At 37.1% G+C, this 20,191-nt stretch overlaps 1 protein-coding gene across 1 annotated transcript in view; it reads right to left on the minus strand.

The window, feature by feature from the left end:
* Positions 1-13,153, minus strand: part of LOC108406243 (cilia- and flagella-associated protein 47-like) — a 92,764-nt gene extending 79,611 nt beyond the window's left edge. Inside the window, 3 exon segments of the mRNA XM_073228037.1 lie at positions 3,146-3,261; positions 9,025-9,176; positions 12,794-13,153. Coding sequence (XP_073084138.1) covers positions 3,146-3,261; positions 9,025-9,176; positions 12,794-13,153 — 628 coding nt within the window.
* Between the last annotated feature and the right edge of the window lie 7,038 nt (positions 13,154-20,191).

The raw sequence follows: 20,191 nt of genomic DNA on the forward strand, positions 1-20,191 counted from the left end.
TTAGACTGTTGACCCCAATTTTTCTCCCTTCTCTGCATCCTTGCCATTACACTATCATAGATGAAGTATGTTTTCCAACCCCCAGACTTTGGCTTGATCGTGTGAGTTGCTTTGACCAATAGCATGTGGGTAGAGGTGACAATATACCAGCTCCAACCCCAGTTGTCTTCTTGCACTTCTACCACAGAAAGGTTTCTCTTGAGTAGCTGCTGTTGCTTTGGTGTGCACCCCAGAATAAGGAAATGTGGAGCAGAGCTAGCTGGCTGACTCAGAGACCCGCAATGAGTAACACAATAGCCCCAGCTGCCTCAGTTTGAAGCAGAGCTACCCAGCTGAACTCGGCTTAGATCAGTCAAGTTCCAGCTATTCTTCATACATATGCACAATTAAAAATAATTGCCTTTGTAAGATACAGAATTGTGGGGCTGGTTTGTTACACAGCAATAGTCAACTACTACTGCTAATAACTAACTAATAGACCTGGATTTTTCACTTGGGTGTTTCTGACCACAGGCCACACACTTACAGCCACTGCCACTTCTCTGTAAATGAATTAATGCACTTCACACAGTGAAACCGCTAAAGGAATGGGCTTCTACAATCAAACAGCACACAACAAGGAGGGTACAGAAATTCCTTATTCTGAAGGCAGAAATGGTACATAATTTATGGTAATGTTTGGTGCCTGTATTAGAACATGCAAACCTTGAGATCAAATACTACCCCTTTTTCATCTCTGTGGTTCTGGCACCCCATACAGGGCCTAGCACCAAGCAACGCTCAAAATATGTCCAATAAATGGAAGAAGCCAGTCACAGGTTTAAGCGGCCAACATAAACAGCTTTGCAAAATCCCAATTCAACAGTTTTAAATCACATTTGGTGATATTTTCCAAAATACTCAAGTAACTCAGGAGAATAAAATATTAGCATAATAAAAGTACTGAAAATATAAAAAGACAATAACACATTTTTTAAAGTACAGAGAGGACCAGATGGAAAAAGCAAATTCACACTAACAAAATCTGTTAATCCAACCATTTTTAGAGACATGCTAATGACGTATTGTTAAGGTTTTTCCTGTCATAAAAAAAAAACAAAAATCTGTAAAATTATATCCATTCAAATAAATTTTACTGAGTCAATTCTGCAGAAAAAAGAAAACTATATGAGTTCATTTAAGGCTGACTCAGTGAAATGGTTGTTGCATTGTAACCACTCTGACATAATTTGACAAAAGAATTTAAGTGAATGTTTCAGAAGCCTTTTAGGAACAACGCCAAAGCCAAAAGAACATTGTTCAGCCTTCTACATATATTAAAACGGTGGGCACACAAACATTACTGTGTCTTATGAAACTCTAATACCATGAGTGATAATGAAATATTTGATTATTTTTTAATTGCGAACAACAGCAACAAGGACATTACCCAAGGGAAGGGTGTCATTGAAGGAAGAATGTCAAAGAAGGAATTTTTGTCATCAAATTTTCGTTTCTTTTTAGCTCTGACACTGGCCAACCTTTGAAGAATGAACTGGAAAGAGGTAAAGGGAGGCTATGGAGATAATTTCGGTCAGTGATAGAAAGTGGCAATGGGACAGAGAAAAGTAGTATTATTACTGCCTAATGAGGAAGTGAACCAACAGGAGAGCGAGGAGGTAGGAGGTGAAAAAGATGGTGGCGTCAGGATTTTGCCAAGTTTCTGGCTTGCTCAAATACATGGTGGTGACATTTAATGAAAAAGAAAAAAGGAGAAGTTTGGGGGAAAAGCTGAGGAAGTTTGAGAAACCTGAAGGAAATGCAAATACTGTCTAGGCTTCAGGAAGGTAACAGGAATGGAAGGAATTGGCTAGGAGAGTGTGTGGAATGAGGAAACATGAGGGACCATGGCAAACCCGAAGGACCACTCGTATTTAAGGCACCTCAAGAAAAAGGACAGCAGTCCACAAAAAAGAACTGAAGATGAGGGGGGCAGTAGAAAAGGAACAGGTCTAACATCAACAGTTAATATTTACTGAACACATATGTCAGAGAGTGTGCTAAGCATTTTATTAATCATCACCACAACTACAGGAGGCAGGCACTGTGTTTATCTCTAATGTGTAAGTGAGGTGATAGATGTTCCAGGGGTGTAAATTCTTTGCCGGGAGCCTCCCAGCCCATCAATGTTGTAACCAAGACTTGGGTCCTAGAAGACCTCACTCCAGGACCCCAAGCTATCATTTACCACTATTTTATACGGGAGAGTGAGGGGTCACATAAACCAAAGCTTATTGTATTTTATTTTTTCAAGCAAATGGCAGTGGCTAATTATGGCAAGTATTGTTCATAAGCCATGTAAAATAAACAGACTTGTCCAGTGATGAGCCTAAGGAGAGCACATGGGAGCCTTGCCACCCCAGATGCTGATTATCCAAACAGGAGAGTGAAAGGATAAGTGATTTGTATGCCAACTGTACATCAACAATAAAGAGAGGGCATGAGCACATATGCATATACACGTGCCTTCATGGAAACTCTTAGGTCACAGAAAGAATCTTAGAAATAATCCAGTGTGGACAAGAGGGAAGCTTTTATTCTTTCAACAGAAGGTTAGTAAAAGCACTCTCAGGGCCACCATGTGAATTCAAAGTTGAACATGATAGAGAAAAAGTACAAATATTTACTGAATCCCTATGATGAGTCAAGTACCATACTGCAACCTACGTGCATGCATAATGAACTATAGTACCTGTAATTACCTATAGTTTATAAATGAGGAACATCAAGTTCAATGTCTTTGAAGATCCTTGATCCAGATCACACACCTAGTCAGGCACTGGGCCATGATTCTATCTCTGGAAGGCTCTAAGGACTATGTTATTCCCATGATCCTTCTTGCCTTCTGTCCTCAGGGAGATCACTAATTATCTGACAGCCAGGCTGTGTTAATCACAGGAAACAGATTCATCTTCCCTGAATCACTGCCTATCAGTCTTTTACAGTCAACCTATTTAAGGGCCTCCAGGTTTGACCTACTTCAAATGATGGGTATCTTTTTTTAAAATAAATTGGAGAGTCTATTAATTAGATAAAGTATATATTTCAAATAGTACCAGCGTTCTTCCAAAAGTGTAAGTTAATTTATATGACAGAAAGTATTTACCTGGAACTCTGCCATGGTTAGTGATATGAACCTCTTTACAATATACTTTACTATTGGTAACCAGTGTGCCAAAATTCACTTCTGACTCGATTTCTAATTGACAAGATGGAATCAACCTAGGGGAGGAGAAAAAGGACCACATAATTAATTTTAATGATTATAATTTCAGAGTTAAATCTACTTTATGCATCTAAGGATATGGTATATCCTCTCAAGTACTCATCTTGAATGGTTACCCACATATCTCAATATTTTGTTGCTCAAAACATATTTGGAACACTGTTTTGGAATCTCCACCTAAGCCTATAATACATTCTTTTGTCCCTTCTCAAAAAGGGTGGAACCAATCTTAACAAGTAAAGAAGTTTGGATGATGCCAAATCTGATGAAATAAAAGAAGGTGTGATGCTAAAAAATATCACTTGGGGACTAAAACAAGGTCTAAGCACAAAAAGATACAATTGATTTTTCAAGTGTGTCTCTAAGTCAAAGAGCTCATATCTGTAGTATATGATTTTGTACAGGTTTTAAAAACCCAGTATAATACATATATTTATTTTTGGATAATAATTTATAATTTATAAAGCACCATTAAGTATACTATCTTATTTGATACTAAAAAAATCTTGAAAGGTATGTATTATGGCTCCCAAGTAACAAACAAAGAGCCAAAGACTTAAAAAAGCCTCTGTGATTTATCTAAGTAATTATGTGGAAATAACGTTGGTGAACTTAGCCTTGACTCTATTTTGTTAGACTTCAAGGATACTACCCTTAGAAACCTTACAACAGTAACAATTTCAATAATAAACATAGTAATAACTGATCTTTATTGAGTCCTTAGGTAATGTACCAGACCCATGAATTAATTTATTTACTCCACATAGGATACAACCTCCAAAATATAAATACATATATATATAAGCACACTAAAACATAAATAAGAATTCCTGAACAAAACATTCACAAATACTGCTTTATGTACTGGTGCTCTGGGACTTCTTTCTGGGATCTGTGTTGAAATGTGAGCATTTGTGTATTATTGGATAAGTGTAGACATTCCAGAGATCAGCCAGGAATGTCCTATATATGTTGCTTCTTGTAAGGAATATCCATGCTCTTCTCATAAAGACACTTTAGTCTTGTGACAGGAAAGGAAAGATCAATGACCTTAGTGTACAGAATTGTATTAATAGTTTACAGGATCTAAAAGAGGAACTTGTTTCACAAAGAACGTAAGAGGCGAAGCCAACATTGATGGAGCTAGAGGGTATTATGCTCAGTGAAATAAGCCAGGTGGAGAAAGACAAGTACCAAATGATTTCACTCATCTGTGGAGCATAAGAACAAAGCAAAAACTGAAGGAACAAAACAGCAGCAGACTCACAGAACCCAAGAATGGACTAATAGTTGCCAAAGGGAAAGGGACTGGGGAGGGTGTGGAGGAAGGGAGGGATAAGGGGAATAAGGGACATTACGATTAGCACACATAACATAGGTGGGGGGCATGGAGAAGGAATTATAGCACAGAGAAGACAAGTAGTGACTCTATAGCATCTTACTATGCTGATGGACAGTGACTGTAATGGGGTCTGTGGTGGGGACTTGATAATGGGGGGAATCAAGTAACCACAATGCTGCTCATGTGATTGCATATTAATGATAAGACAATAAAAAATATATATATACAAAGAAAAAAAAGAGGTGAGGCCAAACATATTTTCAAATTATTTCTCTAGCTGGATGCAGAAAAGTATCTTAAGAATAATTTCTGAAGAATATTCTCACATATATACACACACACACACACATATATATACATGCATGCCCATAGATATACATGGTTTACTTTAGTAGTAGTAAGGGCCTGGTAATACAGTAATATATAACAGCTTTTCTGGCTTTCCTATTGGTTTCTCTTCCATCTGATTAAGAAAAATATTTCCAATAATATTTTACTTTCTATGTTAACAGAGAAGAGAATGGCTGTTATCAGGAGCTGGGAGATGCAGCAATTGTGGAGATATTGGTCAAAGGGTACAAACTTGCAGTTAGAAGATAAGTAAGTTCTGGGGATCTAATCCACAGCTTTGTGCTTATAGTTGACGATACTGTATTATATATTTGAAAGTTACTAAGAGACTACATCTCAAATGTTCTCACCAAAAATGAAATGGTAAGTATGTGATGTGATAGGAGGTATTACCTAACACCACGGTAGTAACTACTTGCAATATGTAAATGTACCAAATCAACATGGTGGACACCTTGAATTTACACCATGTTACATGTCAATTATATCTCAATTTTTGAATAGGAAAAAATATGAAAATTTAAAAGTATCAAATTTACTAATTTATGTATGGAGTTAAAATTAATTTGCATTAATATAATTCATAAGAAGTTTTAAAAACATATGGATTTGCAATTATAGTAAATCTGGGTACATACTGCTTATATATGTTCATATGTACATATACATGTACATACATGCATAAATTATAAACAAATTTCTATAGTCTTGTTGATTAGTAAAAAAACTTTTAAGTATAAAAATGTAATGCATTCAGATATGATACTATGGTGATAAATGAAATGGAAATACAAATTTGATGGGAAAAAAAGAGATGAGGTAAACTTTTCAACTGTTTACAAATTACTATGATATTTCCCTTTTTACTGGATACATTTGAAAGAGGCATATAACTCTTATATATAAGCCATTAGATCTTTCATTGATTCAAACTCATAACGGAAAACGTTAGAAATTTTTAAATGAGCAAATGAGACATAGGTTTTAAGAATAAATGAAAAAAGGGCTCAAAATCACTGATTATATCATTTCTCTATGAGTACACTTTTGGAAGACCAGATAACACAAACTTCTAGTTTCCAGACAAAACTGCATAAATCCATTTCCTATGTTCCTCTCCAATGAACGTAACTGTAAGCCCTAGAAATGGTGCAAGAGGCAAGCAAAGGAGAAGGTAAAAGGTAATGAGAAAGAGAGCTGGTTGTTTTCCAACACCAGGACTGCTGGAACAGGAAATGCAAATTAAACTATAAGGAGATTCCACAATCAAAATGGCTAAAGTTAAAAAATAGTGACAGCAGCAAATGCTGGTGAAGATGTCAAAAAAGTGTATTACTCATACTTTGCTCACTGGAATGCAAAATAGTAGAGTCACTCTAAAAAGAAATTTGGGGTTTTCTTTTAAACTAAATATGCAATGACCATTATGACCGAGCAACTGCATGCCTGGGCATTTATCCCAGAGAAATGAAAACGTATGTTCACACAAAACTTGTACATGAATGTTCACAGCAGCTTTATTGTAAAAGCCAAAAAGCGGAACCAGCCCTGATATCCTTCAACAGGTCAATGGTTAAACAAACTGTGGTATATACACACCATGCTATACCACTCAACAATAAAAAGGAACAAACTATTGATATATTCAACAACTTGGTTGACTCTCCAGGGAATTTTGCAGACTGAAAAAGTCAATCCTAAAAGGTTATATCACATATTTGAGAAGACAAATTAAATTTAGAAAGAGAAGACAGAGTAGTGGTTTCCATTTTAGGAATGAAGGGAGTGAGGCACAAGGGAGGTGGGTGTAGTTATTAACCAACAGGAGAGATCCTTGTGGTATTGGCACTGCTCAGTATCTTGATGGTGGTGGTAGATACAACCCTACACACAAGACCCTATACAATAAAACTGTATAGAATTTAAAAGCTTAACATGACACACACACACACACAGCAGTTTAAGTAAAGCTGTGACAATCTGAATAAGACAGGTGGATTATATCAATGTCAGTTTCCTAGTTGTGGTATTATCCTATACTTTTACAAAATGATACTATTGGAGAAAACTGGGAAAAACGTACAAGGAATTACTTCTTAAAATTGCATGTGACTCTTTAATCATCTGAATTTTTTAAAAAAATAGACATATAAGCAGTAAACTCTTCCCCCTGCCCCACCCTCACACACCTACACACACACACACACACACACACACACACACACACACACACACACATCCTTTCTTGCAGCCCTGTTCATAACACTGTAAGGGGGAAGTGTTGTCCTTAGGTTGCATCTGACTCTGATGAGAAAGGGCACACAATATGGGGACAAGACAAAATCCCTGTTTCAAAGGCAGAGAGGCATCTTCAACATTTCTCTCCACATATAGTACAAACAAACAAATCTGAGTGTTAGTCATAGTTATGTCAATATGCAGAATGGACCAAAACTGGCCCTATTTAAAATAAATTATAAAATGTAAAGTAAATATTTGTAGTAGGTTAATAGCTTATTCCTTTCCTAACATGTGTCAAGTGAATCCTATGCAGAATGGGCTGTTGTGCTAAATCCGAACTTCTCAATAACATAGAGACCCAAAATAATTGCGGATCTAAATTTAGTTTACAAAAATGAGAAAACACAAGGGGAGTTATACACAGGCATATGTCTAATGCCAATATTAATATTAATATTCCAATATTAATTCTGTTGGTGTTGGACAAATAGCAACAAAAGAAATCACATCTATGGAATGGCATTTTGTTGGGGAAAAGGAGGATCACACACATGCATATGAATAAAAAAACTTTTAAATTGTGACTCTAACTTTAACAGGTAATTTCACAATGAACAGAACCATACTTTTTTCAGTATGAAATGAAAATGATAATATCCTGGTCAAATAATTTGTATCAAATTAATCTCCAAATAAGTTACTTAGCTCTGTGTTATATTCATTATATCAGTCCACATTTTTCAACCAATCTCCAAAGAGCACTATTTTTATTTTTTTGAAGGCAAACATCTGAATTACTTAAAATTCAGTGAAGTATATACAATAATTTACTATTAAATAACAAGTATATTAAAATGTGAATACAGAGCCACAGTAATCCATTTAAGAATACATTCACCATAAAAACAGACAGTAGACTGGTAGTTGCTGGAAGCTGAGCATGATGGAATTGGGGAGATGCTCTTTAATGGTACAAACTAGGAACTAGTAGATAAATAAGTCCTGGAGACCTAATGTACAGCATAGTGATTATAGTCAACAATACTGTATTATCAACTTCAAAGTTGCTAAGAAACTAGATCTTAATTGTTTCCACCACAAAAAAGAAACAATTATGTAATGTGATAGTGTTGTTAGCTAATGCTATGGTGGGTGATAAACATACTGCAATTCATAAATGTATTGCATCAACATGTTGTACAACTTAAACTTACACGATGTTATATGTAAATCATATTCCAATTATGAAAAAAGAAAGTGTGATGAGAAAGAGCAGCCGATGAAGAACTATAGTAGCAGGGAAGTCAGAGAATGGAGAGTGAAGTGGCCCCAAAAGGCAATAATGGTTAACTATTTCTAATGCTGCTGAGATGTGGAGTAACATAGAGACAGAGGAGTTATCAATAGATTGGCAATACGTGAGAGCTGTTTCATTGGAAAGCTTAGGAAGGCATCCTATCAGAGTTTGTTGAAGTGAGAATAGAAAGTGGGACTGTGAAGATAGGAAAAAGAGTTTTCTTTCATGATTACTGTCAAAAGATACAAAAAAAAATATGATGGGAAGAAAATAGGATGTGAGGTCGAGAAAAAAAATGTGTGCAACTATTGAATGTTTTTAAGTTATTCTAATTAAAAATACCAGAAAACTAGTCTTCCATTTGTTTTGAACAACACAATTTGTTAAAACTTTGTCCTTTAAGTTCAGCTTAAAGGAAACTATAGCTACAACAAGCCCTATTAGAGAAAATATAGAACACTACTTTGATTCTTATTTTTATTTGAAGAGTGCTCAAAAATGTTAGCATGAAATATAAAGAATACCTACCCAATTAGAGGGATCTCTATTGTTTTATTTCCTATTGAAATAAGTAGTTGGTCAAAAGTGTCTTCATCTTTTTCAGGATGATATTCTACCATAGCTGTCATATGAAGTCCAGAAGCAAGTTCTTTATACAGATTGTTCAAAATCAGTTTGAACTACAGTAGGAGAGAAAGAAATCAAATTAGACATCTTAACACCTAATGAGGAAATAATGTGAGCAACTATAGTTGGGAGTGCACATTATTTTAAGCGCTATATCAAGACATGGGTGCTATTCCTGCCCTAAAGGCAAAGACTTAATAACTCTATACCTATCAGATTCTAGATCCTTCAGACATGTTACATGGATTGAAACTGACAATGCAGTCAGTTAAGAAATGTGTAACTGTTCATGGACTCCTTTAGAAGTAAAACTTAAATACAGAAAAAAAAGGAAGAGCAATCTAATAAAAATGTTGCTCAGTCATATATACCTATGAAATACACACACGCCTGCATTTACACATACATAGATCATTTTTTATACTTTCAGCATGGGGACTTAGACTTCATACCTTGGAGGAAATATAAAAAAGGAATGGACCAAAGAGGAAAAAAAAAATACTTTCGCTTTTGTAAGCCATCTGCTAGAGCCCAGGAAAAAATATGAAGGAAGAGAAGTGCTACCTATTAAGCACTTATAATAAGTTCAGTATTCCACATGTATTCTGTCACTGCATGCATTTCTACAGTCCTGTAATGCGGATATTAAGGCTCCCAACATACAGATGAGGAAACTGGGACCTGTAGAGCGTAGAATGTAATTAATATCCAAGGTCAGTGACAATGAGGATGCAAAACACATATCCATTTGACTCTAAAACTTAACCCACAACTGGAAAGATTCCCTCTCCTGAATACACAATCTCCTTAAGCAGCCATCTATATACCCCTTAAAAGTTAATACCAGGGACTAACTGTCATATGAGTGATGCAGACACAAGTATCCTGAAAATAAATAAGAGAACACACAATTACTGGGGGCTACAAGGAGTGTACTTGGTCCAGGCATAGAGGACAGATAGAAGAGATGTTGAAGAAGCAAGTAAGGGGCTCCCTGTGGAGGCAGGAATAGCTCACACACAAGCAGAGAACAAAATAAGCAAAATGGTGTCTCTGTAGGCAGCTAAAAAGCTAGCCTTGCTCAGCAAAGAGCTTCAATCAGTAGTAATGGAGGTCATGTTGAAATTAATTATCATTCAGGGTTTTTAATGCCAGGCTGAGTCTAAGCAGTGCTTTCCAGCAATGAAAGATAGAGGAGTGACTTGTTGATACCACTGGTCTGAAAGCTTCACACTTCCAGCAAATAATAATTCTCACACCTCACAATTACCACAGTCTAACTCTCAGCCCCCCTGCAATTACAGAATCATAAGAAAACAAGGGATAGATTGTTCCCCACATGAGCCTTTGAGTGCTGGCCATCAACGTATTAGGTTTGACTATCATCCTTTAAAGAGCTCTGTCTTTAAAACAGGAAACCAGGGCTTTAGCAGCATATGCTTTGGGTCAAACTTCAAGTTGCTGAGCAATCAGTGGTATGCAAAGGTGTGTAATGTGCCACCCCCACTTGGGAGTCATCAGGACACAAGTCCCAACTATAATAAATGTCTGTAAATGCAATTGGTATCAAGTAGGGAAGAAATAATTTGGAGATAATATAAGAGAGAAGACTTATAGAGACCATTAGAATTCACTTTGACCCTTAAAGATGGGTGGAATTTGGAAAGGGGTGATTCTTGAAGAAAAGGGAGGACTGAAAACATGGGTCAAAAGAAAGGGAAGGGTGATCCATGGGGGTAAGGAGCCAATCACAAGTAAGCCTGGCCTGGCTGAACCAGAGGCCACACGAGTTAGCAAAACACTGAGGAGCTATGTCTTCTTTATTTTCTACCAGCGATTACAGTAGATGGAATGTATCACTGCATATGGCACACAGTAGGTACTCAGTACAAAGACAATGTTGGATCTTGAGCCAGGGTGAAAAACAAGTACTACTGCATGTTAGGAGAATCATTTTGTAAGTAATTTTAACAGTGATGATGACAATGCTCTTTACATAGCACTTTGGTTTTATTTTTTTTAAATATATTTTTATTTCCAAGGTAGTTAATGCATTTTTTGCTAATCCATCTCTTTCCTAATTCTCTTTACGCCTATGAAGGATCAGGAGTGTACATCATTGTCTTCCAACAAAGACAGGTTCACGCTGATACTGGGCTCACGGCTTTGGCCTCTAACTAGTAAGGCTGTCTAGACCTGTGGTCTAAATAGTTACCTTTACAACTCTAGACACAAGCCAAAACAAAACAAATTATATCATTTTTCCTCTGACTGAATAAAACCACCCATGCAAGCGTTTGCTGCACATCCATAAAATAGTGTGTGCCCACATTTGGGATGTACTGCTATCTTGAGTTTTAAAAGACAGTATTTTCAAATACACATTCAGCTGTTCAGTAAATATGTGGTAAGGTAATGACATAATGTACTTTTTCCCTAATTTTATAGTATTGGTCAGGTACTTTTTGATTTAAAGAGTAATTAATAGTCTCTTGTGATATACTGTTTTATTACAAAATAAACATTACTATTGTTAAAACATGCAAATATAAAAATGAATAAGAACAATTCCATTTATATAAAACTCAAGAACAGGCAAAACTAGTCTCTGGTGTTAGAAACCAGTATAGTGGCTACCTTCACGCAGTGATTACTCCCAGTACTGTAGGGAGCATTCTTCGAGTGCTGGAAAATTCTATTCTGACCCAAGTGGTGGTTACATGGGTGTGTACATATATAAAAATTCATCAAGCTTTACATTCAAGATTTCTACACTTTAGGGTAGATAAATAGTACATCAGTTTTTCAAAAGTGTAAAAAGTAGAATACGAAAGCCCTTTTTCTCATTGCCTTTCTAATCACTACTGTACTCTTTCATGCATATATGAATATATGGAATTTAACAAAAAAAATCATACATACCTTTCCACTTCAATACATATAGCTCCAGCTGCATTCAATACTATTTATTATTAGGAATATCATTAGGAAAAATTAAGTTATTTATCACTTGTAAATCAAAAATTCTTTTCACCTTACCTATACCAAAAGTCTCTCTGGTAACAGGTGATCATAGATCACGTGATCTAAAATAACAGTGCGCCAGAGATGAAATTCTGCCAAGTTTTAAATCAGAAGATGGCGCCAGCCTCTCAGAGTTTCAAGTCCTCTGAGGGCAGGGCTGGGTCCATCTTACATTCCTAAACCTACTGCCTATTATATAGTAGGTGCTCCATAAATGTCTGCTAAAATATGACATAGAAAACTTTCCATTATACTACAGTATCTGGAGTAATCAGGCACTTTATGATTCAAAGGGTAGTTAATGAGAATTTTGTTGATGTAATTCTATTCTGGGCTATTAAGAGAAGACAAACGTGGAACACTCTGCCGCTCTTTCCAAACCCAAAATGAAGAAATTGGGAGGTTCCAGATTGCCTTTTCCCCACCCTGTCTCCCAACACCAAGGAAAAATGAAACAAACACAAAAAGGCGAGCACACACATATAGTGTCACCTAAATCGCCGCTCCCCTGGAAGCTCAATCCTGCCCCCATTCCCGAAGGAGCCAGGTGTCTACTCCCCCTGACAAGGCAGGTGCCCAGATGGGGAGGAGTTCTCAGAGCCCTGGCGCTCCTGAGGCTTTGCTCCAGCACCCCTGAGTGTGTTACCTGTGATTTGGCCGGCTCCTGAAACCGAATCTTTTGGTTGCAACGGCCGAGATTGTGTACAGTAATTGGAAGGCGGTACACCTTGCCGGCCAGCGCGTCCAGAAACTTCAGCTCCAATGGGGTCACCCGCAGCTGTATCTCCTTTTCCGGGGTCTCTCCGTCCCGGGGTAGGAGGGAGCCCCTCTGGGAGTCCATGGTCGGTCGGTAGCCAGCAAGTCGTAGCGGACTTGACGCACACCCACCTAGCGCGAGCATCGTCGCTAGGCAACCGACGGACGCCGCGCGCGAGCTCCGAACCCGGAAGCAATTGTCGCCGCCCAAGCCGCGCGAGTTGGCGACCAGAATAGAAAACACAGGCATCTGGGGAAAGAACCCAGGGGTCGAAGCTGTCACCAAAGCAGCTGGAAAACGTGTTCTGGCAGTCCAAATCCCAGGGGTATCTTATTTTGCCAGGGCCTGGCAGGGTTTTAAGATGGCATTGACGGAGTAGGTATTTTCCTGGACCTCTCTTAAGACTCATCTCAAAGAGCAGTGGAAGTAATGTGCCCAAGGGGTCTATTAAAGCAGCAGTGTGTACAAGAAACAGAGGCATTCAATGGGAGCAGACTCAGGTCCCCATAGGTGCCCTGCTCAGTGGCCTTTGAGGTAGCGTTTCTTAAAATGTGATAGTAACCCTCTGGGTCTTTTGTTAAAATGCAGATTCCGTTTCAGCAGACTTGGAGCAGGGCCTAAGAATCTGTATTTGTAACAAGGTGCCAGGTTATTCCAATGCTGCAGGTCCAGGAACCACACACACAGTAGAGCAGTTTAGGAACTTTGTTAACTCTTCCAGGTATTAACGTTTCTTCGTTTGTGAAACCAAGGTGCTGTTCAGAAGACTGACATCAAACATATTCACAACTGGATAAGCACTCTTCCAACAAGCCAGGATTCACACTGCCCAATCCCTACTATCCTCATCCTTCATCTGCTGTGATGGTCTTAGGGTTTCAAAACGTATCAGGTGGGTGGTATTTCCCTGCCTTAAATCTGCCTCCTACCACAACTTTACAACACGCTTCTGCTACAGACCTTTATTAATTTTGAGACAAGCATTGCAGTATATATTCATGTAATTATAGGGCATTTTATATACAGATACTTACATTTACATAAACATGTAAGTATACATTTATTTTTAATATAAATATATATGCAAATTAAAAATATATAAATATATAAACTTAGATAACATATATACTCCCCTAAAATATATATAAATATGTAAACTTAAATAAAATATATAGTTTTTGCTTTCATTTCCTTCTTGCTTCCACACGATTTTCACTCTGAGGGGACTCGCCATGCCATCAACTGGTCAAACAGTTACTCATCCTTCAAAACCTAAACATCTTTGTAAAACTGTTCCTACAACTGTTTGACAAGATTCCCACACTACCAAGATGATAAATAAGTTGTTGCTTCATTTTAAAGTTGCCATAAATATAAAGACAAGTTCTAATATTTCTTGGAATTGTCGCTGATAGTTGAAAATAGAAGTAATGGTGCTGGTGGTTATTATTTGCAAATTCTTATGAATTGATAGATTAAAAGCATCTGCATCGTTTTTTAAACTTCTATATATTTTGGCCTAATGCAGCAGAGCTTAACAGCTGGATTTTTATAGTAATCACTATTATGATCTCACAGTACAAACCCAGTCCATATCCTTGAGCCCCTATGCAAGGCAATTATACAGAGATGAAATGACCACATGGCCAAGGAACTTGACTGAACCAAGACCACAGTCCATGCAAAGCCCTCCTGCAAAAATTGGAAACTCTATAAAGAGGTCTCAAATTGTCTACTGTCTACTCTCAAGAGGACTCGCCCAACTCTGGACTTCTATGTAGACCCTAAAGATACAATGATGCAAATCAAGTGGAAAACAATTTTGTTTCCCTTTTCAGTTGGTACTCTTATCCACAAAGGAAGGGTGTCACATAGGGCTCTCCAAGTTCACCAAACCTAAAGCTCAGTCCATTGCCTTTGGTGACTATAGGTAAGCTTCCTTGATTTTTTTTTATCCACATTGTTATCTACTCTAAATTTAAATTTTAGATGAAGTATTATAACATCTGCATCACGTGTCTACCCCCAAATTCTCTTAACCCATTTCTATTATCAAATAATGGCCATTTAAAGGCATATTTTGGTGAGTTATAAGCTGTTTTTAGCCACAATTTTCAGTTATGCACGATTATGTAGTCACTTTAAGGTTGAACAAATAACACATAATGACAAGAGATTTTACATAACAGTAATTCAAAAGATGAATAGTTCCTTATATACTACCTTTCTTCTGGAAGCCTCATGGAGAATAATGTTAATTATATATCATGGATGAAATGTGTTGTGTTCATCTCGGTTCAGATTTCCAAGGACACACAGTGGGCAGAATTTGTGTGTAAAAATCAAAGTAGGCATTCTGACTGGAAAATGTTGTATATTACAAATAAGGTTAAATTTTATTCCTTATGAAAATTAAAAATGAACTATACTGTAATGGAGACAGGGAGCTTAAGGGAAGACATGCTCAATGTTTACTGCAGACTTGACATTCTTCTACTCTGAATGAATTTAAGAGAAAAATTTAACTCCTATCTATTGACTATATATTTTGCCATGTGAACTAGAAATCAGAAGTCCTTCTTCATACTTAGCTAGCGGAAGTTCTGTGGTGGGTAGAGTGTCTGAACACCAAGGATAAGATAACAATGAGGAAGTAAGCAAAATGATCTTTAATTAAGTTTTTGGATGTTTACTTCTATATCTGTTTTAAAGGACTGAAAAAATTGGTGACGAAGGGAAAACGGGATATTAGTGTGACTACTTTAAATCTTCAAAAGTTCAAATAACTTCTCGAAAAAGGAGTCTGAATGCAATCCAGGACAATCTATTATAGTGGTCATAGTACTGATGTAGGAACAGGAGTTATTGAAAGAGAATAGACAGAACTTCTCTATGCTCCAGAGTATTAAAAGAGTGGTAATCGATGTGTTTATAAACTCATTTGAAAGTGAGCAGTATACAGTGAAATTCACTAAGACTACATATGATTAAAAGTTCTCCCAGATAATGAAAAGCCCTGCCAATAAGAATAAATTGATGAGACTAATGCCTGGATAGAGTAGAAGAGCATGAATTGGATGGCAATAACACAAGGTAACAGAAAAATGATCCATTATTTCCCAAGGCATACAGTGAATGACAGACAGCCACCAACTGACCCAAGCCAAAGGATACAAGTTTCTCTATTGTTAGCGTGTCTGACTACATACAGACATCATCCCAGAGACTGCTAACGCTGCCCCAGAACCCAGTTTCTCCTTTTTTCAGATATGCTTATGGCCACATAGATTAAGACTACATTTTCTACATTTTACAGCCTCCTTTGCTGCTGGATGTGGCCATGAATGCAAGTTCTGAGCATGAGTGGAACTGATGTGTACCATTTCTGACTTGTATCTTTGGTGTGGTGCCTTAAAACGGTGGTAGATGCCTTCTCCTTCCTCTTAATCCTGCTCTGCTAGTTCACTATAAACATGGTAGTGGGCCAAATGATCACTTTAAAGAGAGTAAGATGATAGAAGGAGCCGGAAGCCTGTCAAAAGTACATAGCAAAGCCACCAACCCACCTGGGATTTTTATTTAAGAGAAAAGTAAAACTAAATCTTGTTTAATCCACTATTAGTTTGAACCCCTTTAGAACAGCTGAGCCTAATCAGTACAGACAGCAACACAGGACGGGGACTCAGAGGGCATATCCCCCAAAAGGGATCAGTTGCAGTAACACCACTCTATCAGACTGAGCATTGTAACTTGGACAAAACCTTGCCTTAGCCAACTGAAACTCCTGCCAACCCTTCCCACCTTCAAACTGCTGGGGTGACTGGCTCTGCCCCTCATGCTCACTGGGCACAAATACCTGGTGGCAAGTAATACCTTTGGTTTCTAAGTAATTACACGTTCCTGAGTAAAACAGTGAATAAAAGTTAATTACCTAGAATATCTCTTGGCAGGACAGGCCTTACTTGAGAGTAATAGGAAATTCACTTCTGCATTACCTCATCTCCTACAGGACCATCTCCTGACCCATCTTAAAAGGTGGTCAGCTTTCTTGAGTGTCAATCAATCTCAAGAAAGATTTAACAGAGTTGGAGGGCATCTAAAGGAATCAAGAGGACAAGTGATCTAAAATGTCAGGACTTCCAATATGGAAATATGAAGGATTAGGGCTGAATATTATAATACTTAAATAAACGACCAGAATGAACATAAACTTTTTCATGAAACCCTAAAACCAAGGAGACCCTGGGGGTTTCAAAAAGGTAGTTTTACAGCAGTTTCTCAACCTCAGCACTATTTAAATTTTTAGCTGGATAATTACATTGCATAGGATGCTGTCCTACATTATTGTAAGTTGTTTAGCAGCCTCCCTGAGTTTTACCTATTAAATGTCAGTAACACACTGACCCCCACCCCTACACTGTGACAACCAAAAATATTTCCAGACATCACTATGTTATTTTTTCCCTCCTTTTTACACCACTGATAGCATATTATCACATCATTCACCTTCTGCTTATTTCACTCAACAATACATCTTGTAAGTCATCAATACATGAAGCCTTTTATAGCAGCATAGTATTCCATTGTGCAAGTACAAAATTTACTGAACTGAGTCACATCTGATGTACTCTGGATGTTTCTAATTTTTTACTATTGCAAACAAGACTGTGATGAATATCATTTTGCATATCTTTTCTCATATGGCTGAGCATATTTATAAATAATATAGAATTACTGTAAGAACTACTGAGTAAAAATCTATGCACTGGTCATTTCAACAAATGCGATCAAATAGCTCTTCAGAGAGCTTATATTTATCATAGTCTGATTAGCAGTAAGTGACAGTACATTTTCCCCTATGTTTAAACTATTGCAGTATGTGTAATAGGCAGGATTTCTAAAATGCCCCCCTTAAAGACACCCTGCACTAATTCCTAGAACCTGTGGATATGATAATTTATCACTCCCATGATCATGTAAAGTTCTATAGCATAGCTGATCTTAAGATAGGGAGAGGACCCAGGTAGGCTGATCTAAGATCATGGCAGAGCGAGAAGTTAAGAGACACGTGAAGCATGAGAAGGACTTAATACATGATAGCTGTTTTGAAGATGGAGGGATCCGCCTGAGGAAGAATGGATGGCCTTAAGGTGCCCAGACAGAGGTCTCTGACCAACAATCAGTTAGAAATGGTGTTAGCTGGCAACCTGAAATTTGAAATTGGCTCTGTATGCAGAGGGTAAGTTGAGACCAAAGAAAGCAGACCACTCCAGATTAGTAGGTGGCAAGGGAACTTACTTACAAGGCCTGTTTTGGGTACCAAAGGACAGGTATATCTTTACACCCACCCGCCAGATAAAGGGGCCTAAACAGGGTTCAGACATGTGCATCATTCACATGGTCTAAACAACACCTTACTCTCCAAAGGCTGCATCCTTCAAGTGGCTCCTCGTACAGAAACAGTGGGCAGACCATACATTCCAAGGACAGGTGAGGGTGTAACGGTCCTCTGATTGTCTGGGTCCAACTCATGGGTCAGCCGGTGGTCACATTCTCTCAAAAAACTCCTCCAACAAATGGGCACCTCAGTTCTACAACTGTAAGGAACTGAATTCTGTCAATATCCTAAATGAGTTTAGAAGCAGATTCTTCCCCCAGGTCCTTTTCTCCAGAAAGAAAGGTAGTTCTGCCAGCACCTCGATTTTGATCTTTTGAATTCCTTAGCAAAGAACCCAACCATGCAGTGCCCAGACTTCTGACACAAAGACACTGAGATAACACATTTGTGTTATTTTAAGTTGCTGTTTGTGGTGATGTGGAGTGCAGCAATATAAAATTAATAGTGCTAATAGAATTTTGACTTTTCTTACTTTCTTAGGTAAGAAATGGTATTACCATGTAGTTGACTTTTCATTTTTCTTATGATGGAAATGAACATCTATTCATTTATTTAAAAGTCATTTTTATTTCTGTTTTCTATATTCTGTGTATTCATAGAAGTTTTCTTGGAATGTTGATCTATTTCTTATCAATTATGGAAGTGCTTTATATATTAAGAGAATTTGCTTTGCCTGTGATAAGATTTGCAAATATTATGTGTGTGGATATCTATCTCCTTATTTTTTTTTTACTCTTCTAGTGAATGTGGTAGTCATATCATTACTTTGCTTTATGGCTTCAGCGTTTTAAAAAATATTCTTACTTATTCTTAGAAAGGCCTTCCTTATGTCAAGATTAAATAAAAAGTTGCTTCTGGTGATTTTACTGTTTTGCTTGCAACATTTACACCTTATATCCACATAAAATTTATCCTGGTATAAAAGATATTGATACAAACTACCCCAACATCATTACTGAATTTCAAAATGTGATCCCTCAAAAGTTTTATTTAGTGTTGGGTAAGCGACTTATAACAATGGGACATTAATCCTCTTGACAACACTTTCCCTTATTTTTTCTTTGGGAGTTTCTTGTTGAGATTTAATACTTCTTTTATATATACTTTTATATACTGACATACATGTGTTTTTCTTCCATTTGTATTCATAATAATATTTCTCTGTTATGATTTAATATATCTAGGAAATTGCTCCAACACTTTTAATTATTAATATTTTATTTTTGTTTTAATTATTTTTCACTGATTTTTTTCAGTTTCTACATGCCCTGCATTTTTGGCCTTTCCCTTTGTCCTACATTTTCAATTCCACTTTTCTCATTTCTCCTTTAAGTTTATGCTTTTGCTGAGGCAAAAACTGCCATTTCTTTCCATCCTTTATTTAAGAGTTCTGTATTTGATAGGCGAATGAACCACAGAACACCAGTGTTTTAGATAGTGCTAGTTTCATAAAATAGTCTTTGTATCAAATTTCATTGGGCTACAAGATATTGATGTCTATTGAGTTATAAAATGCGATCACCATCAAATCAGGGCCTGATAAATGTAATCAGCTGACTGAAACCAATGTGAAAAAAGTCCCAAAGTGGTGGTTATGGAAGCTATTGTCCATCAAACGATTCCTCAATTCATATCTCTACAGGTACTCTTTTCCTGTTTGACCCCAGTGAATCCCAGAACTCCTTTGGTATTACTTATCTGAAATAGAATAAAACATCTGTTTCCAAAGCACCTGTGAGAGTGGCAAAATAAATGAGACAATTAAAATACCCATTCTCTGACCAAAGGGGAGGAAAAACCTGTAAAATAGGTAATGAAAAAGTCTTTCCAATTACAGATTTGAAAAGAAATATGTATCTATGTATATCTAATTTGATATATTCATTTTC

Source organism: Manis javanica, chromosome X (assembly GCF_040802235.1).
Source record: "Manis javanica isolate MJ-LG chromosome X, MJ_LKY, whole genome shotgun sequence".
NCBI lineage: Eukaryota > Metazoa > Chordata > Mammalia > Pholidota > Manidae > Manis > Manis javanica.